Here is a 7575-nt window from a genome sequence, read left to right as displayed (position 1 = left end):
TGAGGTGTGGCTTTGAAGATTTCCTGGACATCCCTTCTCATGTCTAACAAAAAGAGAGGGAGAGAGAAATAATATTTAATGACAAAATAATTTGCCACAAAAACAAACACAAAATTTAGGCACTTGGTTGTAGCTAATTTCAAAAAATTATGAGCAACAAACACAAAATCTTAGGCTCTAAAAATTAAAGCAGCATTCACATACAAAGCAAATTACTATAACACAGGCAAAGGATTAATAAATAAATGTAATATAAGTGCTTACCCAGTTGCTCAAGCATCTTGTCACACTCATCCAATATAAAATGCTTCACATTGTGAAGGTTGAGCGTCTTCTGTCTCACCAGAGCCAGGATGCGACCAGGAGTACCAACCACTATGTGTGGGCAGTTAGTCTTGAGAGTCTCCTCATCTTTCATGACACTAATGCCGCCAAAGAACACCGAGGTCTTGACTCCATCAAAATACTTGGAGAATCGTTCATACTCCTTGTATATTTGATAGGCCAATTCCCTATAGAAAAAAAGGACAATGCATTAAATATAAGAAATAAAATGTAAAAATAAAATATTCCTAACAGTCAAAAATGGCACTATGTTAAATAAAATATTCCTAACCACACACTTAAATAAAATTATGATCATTCATTACCTGGCATGGCACATAACAAGAACAGAGACTTGTCCCTCAACTATCTCCAGTTGCTGAAGCGTTGCTATGACAAAGACAGCAGTCTTGCCCATACCTGATTTTGCTTGACAGATGACGTCCATGCCTAAAATAGCCTGAGGAATACACTCGTGTTGCACTATAAAAAGAAGAAATGAAAAAGATCAACATGACATCATACTACATCAATAAGATATTTAACTGTACATGAGAAAAATATAATTTAGTAGTGTCACTAGCATGGTTTCTCTCTCCAATTAATGCCCACTAGGAGCTATGGAAGGAACAGGAATATGCTATTGCCTGCTCAGCTTATCTTAGGTAAGACAGCGGCAGTAGTTTAAAAGATTAATTAATTAATTAATTGATTAATTAAAATTAATTAATGAGCATTAATTTTTATTAAAAATGAATAATGAAACAGGAAATGAGGTTTTGCGAATTAATTTTTATTAAAAATGAATAATAAAACAGGAAGTGAACTGCTGCTAATTAATTTTTATTAAAAATAAATTATGAAACAGGAAGTGAGCTGCTGCTAATTAATTTTTATTAAAAATGAATTATGAAACAGGAAGTAAGCTGCTGCTAATTAATTTTTATTAAAAATATTTATTAAATGCATTAATACATAAAAGTGGCACTATGCTGAATAAAAAATAATGATTCCTCACCCCACACTCAAATAAAAATAATTAAGATCAATAAATAGTATTCATTCACTTCTCTTACCTGGCATGGCACGTTACAAGAACAAAGACTTGTCAGTCTATATGGTTCCTCAGGCCTCTTAGCTGCTGACCACGCCTTCTTTGCCTGGGAGCTACCGAATGACATCATTACTTTCTCAAGACCCTCAGAATACTCTTCCTTGGATATGGACTTACGCTTGGAGGGATTAGGATCAGTCACTGGAGTATCAGTTTTGCTTGTAGAGATCAAGCACATAAAGAGACATGTATCAACTGTTTGCCTGTTATGCATGTACATGTACAAATTAATAGGGAGGGGCCATAATTCAAAATAATTTGCAATTGGCATGGCCTTAAACTTCTACATAGCATAAAGACATTAATGTGCATCAGAAAATGTAACAAAAATTTGGGATGATTTTGGAACCATTTTTTGGAAAAAACCATGGTCTATATATAGTCCATGGTTTGGGCATTTTTTAGAAATTGGCACATTTTAAAAAATGGCCGTAACTCAAAAAGCTGAAGTCGGAATCAGCTCAAACTTGCTATGTAGCATAAGTACATCAATATGTATCAGGAAATGTAATAAAAATAGTGGGTGATTTCGGAGCCACTTTTTGGAAAAAACCATGGGCTATAGCCTTGGGTATTTTTCAGAAATTGACTCATTTTTAAAAATGGCCCTAACTTAAAAAGTTGAAGTCGGAATGAGCTCAAACTTGTTATGTAGCATAAGTACATCAATATGCATCAGAAAACATAATAAAAATTAGAGGTGACTTCGGAGCCATTTTTTGGAAAAAACCATAGGCCTGTATAGAATATACAATCATTAATAGATACATGTATTGTACTGATGGCTGGCTACAGAGTCTACCATACCTTTGATATAAGGTGTCATATGAAATATATCAGTATTATGTAACTCCACAGTACCAGTCTCTTTATTAAGAACACCAATCATATACCTACATATAAGTATTAATTACTAAATTATATCATTTTGTAACTCACAGAGTCTTAATTTAAAAGATTATTAATAGAGTTAATTAAAAGCTGGTAAAATCTAAGCGCGGCTACTAATTACGCATAAAAACACTAAAGGTCTTTTCACACTAACACAGTTTTAAAGCTCTTTGATGCACTTTGTTGATACAATCCACCTCTGGAGGTGAAATGAGAGTGATGTGCATTAATTGGAAACTACCCTAGTGTGAATACAATTAATACATATCACTGTACATTACTTTTGCCAGTGTGAAAAGATCTTTAATTAAATAGTATCGTCATATCACTTGCTGAAAGGGGTGTGGCAAAATTATAAATGATGTCATCTCTCACTTTCTAAAAGGGAAAGTGTTCATGGTTCCCTCAGTCTCGTAATTGGTACCAATGTACGTCATGTGGTCCGTCTTTGTAACCAGTGTCCTCCTCTTCATACCTTTCTCTTGGTAAAGGGAATGCTTTGCTTTAACATCTGAACTGGAATCAAGTCGACCATTAGAGAATGACACTATAGAGACATGTAGATTGCCTAAATGTGTAGAAAATATAGGCTCACACAAAGGAATGGCGTCCCTCTGAGAGTTTGTCTCTTGAATAATTATCTCCATCATAAATTATTGCCTGTTATATTATAGTCATGCATTCCTCCATCTTTTTAAATCATAGTCTACACACGTGATCACACGTGACTTTCATTTGTTTTGAACATTGAATTCAATTTATAATATCTAGATTCGAAGGGGTGGAAAAGCGAAATGGCACATAGGTCATATCACTCTTGGTCATATGAATCCAGAGATAATAGAACTGGAAGCATACAGGAAAGTGAGCAGAAGAGGCCGAGGAAGAGGCTTTCAAAAAACGTCCCGTGCTGTCTTTTTATTTTGTTCATTCTCCTTGCCTTCTCGACTTCTGCTTCTCTCTTAACGTTCAGTGCTTTCCCAGAATTTAAAACAAAAAGTAAGCAGGTAGACTTAGGAGACATCTCTGAAGGTCTAAACAGCTTTGAAGTAATTGCAATAGATAACAATGTGTCAACAGTTGAACTAACACTGATTCCGCCACCTCATGATGATGTCCAAGTGAACATTTTGACTTCTTCAACTTTGCCACCCTTATCTTTTACCACTTTAAAGGAAAATCTTCAGATTTCACCATTAACAAAAGGGCACTTTCGGACCGGCTGTAATATTCTGTCATTTGATCAGCCAATTTACCTTCAACGTGGTTCTTCATTGAAGTATAATATTACCAGTTCTAATCATGAGGTAATTAATCAATTATGTTACTTTAGTAATACCTCTGATTACATAACATTTTTGGTCGATTATACATTTAAATATGTCTCCAAATTTTGTTTCAATGTTTCTGGTAATGCTATTATTGACATTACTATAAATGATGCCTCTCCATATTATGTTGCAATCGATATTGGTGACAATACTAACATTTCTCTTGATATAACAGCAATTCGCTTTTATTACAACACCACAATGCTGCAGGACTTATCATCACAATGTTCATTAAATGAAAGCTTCAATTTTTCATGCATCATAAAGATTTGTGATGGATATCTGTGTGACCCCACCAAAAACAGATACGTGATTGTTGAAACCTCTCATCACAATATAGTGCTGAAATATGATGCTCACAGTACATTTTATTTCAAACCAACAGTTCGTCTTATACTTTTCTCATGCGCCGTGTTTCTCGAATTGATTGCTGTTGCTATAGCTTTGACAATGGTTTACAAATTATGTAAGAAAAGAGGTATGCAATTTTTATCCTTCATTTATATTATTGGCTATTTTTAGGACCACAAACTGAGCCAAAATGTACCTGTAAAGGTAAGGCTACTTCAACAAGATTCATAGTTTCACATTTCATAGGGCAAGCCTGATGTGGGTGGGTGGGTTTGTTTATTTTCATATCACCTGTGTATAATTAATGCAAAACTGTAATTTTCCACATGTAAACTAGTTTATTTCTAAATTGGTTACAGACCGCTTTAAAGGGCCTATAGTGTAAATGTGGCTCTAATTAACTTCCACTATATTTTGTTATTCTATACTAGGTGTAATAATTGCTGTTATGGTAATGCTGTTTCTAATGAGCCTTCATTTAATAGCAATAGCCTTTGCAACCATTAATACCTATGACTGGTTAGTCAGTAGTACCAGGCTGGTTGGAAACAAGTATCCAGTACTCTTAATGAACTCTCAAAGGTTTAATAAGTCAGTTGCAAATGTTGAGATCACCTTGTCATTTCCCAGTGCTGATTCAGTTTCTGTGTATAAAGTTCCTTGTAATAGTTTAAGAGCTTCTTCCGCAAGATTGGGTCCCAAACATGTGGTTACAAATCTACTTACAAATAAAATTTCACGTACTGGCTTTAACTTTGACAATATTCCTTTAAATTTAGCACCTGGATCTACAGTTACTTACAGCATTGCAAACACATTGCCTCTTGACTCAAGTTCATGTATTTCCCTTGTCTTTATAAATTCAGCTGAAGCATATGATGAGTTTCTTTACATACAAACCAATTTTACAAACTATATATTTCGTTCAGATTGTTTGACAAATGGTAATACTACTGTTATAAGCTTCCCAGTCAAGGATGAGCAGAATGATTATTACGTTGGCATTGAAAGCAATATTAGCAATGCCAATACTGACATCATCACTGTTAGTGCTGAGGTTTCTGTGGTTCAGGTTTACTATAATTTGTCAAATGCAGAAGTATACACCAGCCTGTCGGTAAATAGGACATCCTGCATTGTTAGGATGTGTGAAACTATTCTTTGTCTTGACCCACACCATGTGTGCGTACTTGTTAATTCAACGAGTTTTAACTTTATTTCTTATTCCAGTCATCCTGATATTACTACTATTACATCTACATCTCGTGTTTTTGGTTTTCTGGCCATTATTTGTGCTTTCTTCTTAACCTTGTTCATATCTTCTGTTTCCTTTGGCTATTGTATTAAGAAAAAAGATGCAGTCAGACGAAAAATTTTGTCCAACAGAAGAGGGAGCATTTTTCTAAGTATGTAAATTTAATTTAAACATAATTGTAATGCTATTTGTGTATTTTAGGTATTTTTATTGGCATCATGATATTTGAAGGCGTATTTATTCCTATTATTCTTTCTTACTCAATCAAATTCTATGGGAAAACATGGATAAACAACACTAAAGATTTTGTTTTAGTTAATTTAGATCAGACAGGCTTCATTAAGTGGGTTAATACACATGATATTGCTTTTTCAGTAGAAACTGACTCAGCAAATTCTTCTGACATTAGTTTGTACACTGTTAGCCGTAGCGAAGCTGTTCCTATTCCCTTGGCGAATAAAAGTAAAATTGAATGTAAAAATTTCAGTAGTTCCTGTGTACTCAATGAGTCCATCTACTTAGTGAAAGCTGAGGAGAACTATGTTAATTACAATATATCATTATTCTCAAATATTAGTGGCCTTCCATTTCGTGTTTCAACCTTCGATGACTATGAGCAATATGAAAATTTTTTTACAAAAAAGCCTTATACTCCATTGCAAAGTTCTTTGTTTTATGGCAATGAAACCTTCAATTTTAATTTTTCGAATATTGACATGAAACAAAAAGCTGCCTACTATCACTTTGTACTGCACCCTGCATTTCAGGCTGATGTATACACTCACACCAAGTACTATTATACTAATAGTTCAGTCCAAATGGAAAGCAGTATGAGCCATTATAAATTGAACAAAACTTACAGACCTCATTGTAATATAACAAAGAATTCTACTTCAATTTGCCGCAGCTCCATAAAAGACAATATCCGTGTAGTGGCAAGAGCAAATATGTTGACAAAACCAGTTCTTCTTGTTGCAACAACAACAAATGTACCATTGGCAGTATTTGTAGCTGTTGTACCTGCACTAGTTATTATCTTTGTTGTACTCGTTATTATTGTCTTTGCATTCATAGTTCGGTGGAAGTCTAGTAAAGGATACCAACCATTACCAACAAGAAGTTTTAAAGGTACTAGATTCATAATCATAGCTATTTTTCATACAATCCATTATTTTGCTCAAAATATGGTGTTAATTTTAAATTTAGATGGTAAATTACCAGAAGGTCAATCTACAAGACAAGATGATTCTGAAGAGCAACCAGGTAGACTATTTATAAAATCAATTCCACCATTAATATATGCATGGACAGCCAAATTAGCAACCAAAATTTTAATTCTATAGGTAGTGAACCTGAACTAGCACGAGAAGGTCAATTAGCAAGAGACAGTCAGCAAGCAGGTATATTATAATACTATGCACAGTTTTTGCTTAGCAGATTCAGCTTAATTTTGCTCCTATGATTTATGATTCCAATTAAACTTGTGGTTAAATGTTATTATGATTACCACAGATGAATTAGCAACAGATGATAAATCAGCAAAAATGGATGATGGTTCGGCAAAAAAGGATGATGAATTAGCAAAAAAGGATGATGAATTAGCAAAAAAGGATGATCAAACAAGTACTTTAATTACAGCGTATAGTTCTTATTTATGCAATCTGAATGCTTAAACATAATTTGTTCAAAATTTAATTTGATTGAAGCATTATATTCTTTATTATTAAAGTAGCATGAATAAAATGCAGTTTATTTCAGATTACATAAACATAACAATAATACCATTATATTTAATTGGATGACTTTTTAGATAAACCTGAAGGTGTTGCTGGAACAGAGTCATTTTTCATTCAAAATTATGCACAATTACTAAACTGGGAAGAATATGGTTTGAGGATAACAGTACCAGAAGGAGCTGTTCCACCTTCTGAAACCATTGAAGTATCCATTACTGCTCTTGTTGGTGGAGAGTTTATATTACCAGAGGATTCTGAGCTAGTCAGTGTTGTGTACACTATAACTGTCTCCAAGCCTCTACTGAAACCAGTTCTGCTAGAGATACAGCATTGTGTTTCAATTGAAACACCATCTCATGCAAATCACCTCAGCTTTGTTGCTTCCTCTAATGATCACTGTCGATTTGAATTTCAAACAGTAGATAAAGGAAGTTTTCCAGTTGGTGAGCGGTATGGCAGTATATATATCTCTAAATTTTCTTCATTGGGCATTATCTATAAAAAGATTAAGGGTTGGGTTTTACGCTACTCACATCGAAGCGTAACTCCTCAACCTATAGGATCTGATAGCTC

At 34.0% G+C, this 7575-nt stretch overlaps 3 protein-coding genes across 3 annotated transcripts; 2 read left to right on the top strand and 1 right to left on the bottom strand.

Annotated features, from left to right (window-relative positions):
• Positions 1 to 2: 2 nt before the first annotated feature.
• On the bottom strand, positions 3 to 2976 carry LOC100640343 (probable ATP-dependent RNA helicase DDX47; the record flags this gene model as incomplete). The annotated part of the gene is made up of 7 exons (XM_020004768.1): positions 2925 to 2976; positions 2705 to 2876; positions 2218 to 2331; positions 1401 to 1596; positions 651 to 832; positions 265 to 512; positions 3 to 43 (listed from the first exon to the last, which is right to left on the bottom strand). Coding segments are annotated over exons 1-7 (1005 nt in total), but the record flags the coding sequence as incomplete, so codon positions are not given.
• A 147-nt stretch (positions 2977 to 3123) lies between these two features.
• On the top strand, positions 3124 to 4268 carry LOC109588619 (uncharacterized). The gene is made up of 2 exons (XM_020004767.1): positions 3124 to 4138; positions 4183 to 4268. Exons 1-2 carry the CDS (start codon positions 3124 to 3126, stop codon positions 4266 to 4268), a joined length of 1101 nt encoding a protein of 366 aa, XP_019860326.1.
• A 191-nt stretch (positions 4269 to 4459) lies between these two features.
• Positions 4460 to 7543, top strand: LOC109588618 (uncharacterized; the record flags this gene model as incomplete). Its single annotated transcript, XM_020004766.1, has 7 exons — positions 4460 to 5417; positions 5468 to 6394; positions 6473 to 6529; positions 6610 to 6666; positions 6779 to 6889; positions 7077 to 7452; positions 7508 to 7543. Coding segments are annotated over exons 1-7 (2522 nt in total), but the record flags the coding sequence as incomplete, so codon positions are not given.
• Between the last annotated feature and the right edge of the window lie 32 nt (positions 7544 to 7575).

This window comes from Amphimedon queenslandica, unplaced genomic scaffold (genome assembly GCF_000090795.2).
Source record: "Amphimedon queenslandica unplaced genomic scaffold, v1.1 AMPQUscaffold_11973, whole genome shotgun sequence".
NCBI classification, from domain to species: Eukaryota; Metazoa; Porifera; class Demospongiae; order Haplosclerida; family Niphatidae; genus Amphimedon; species Amphimedon queenslandica.
This window is presented reverse-complemented; position numbering and strand designations above follow the sequence as displayed.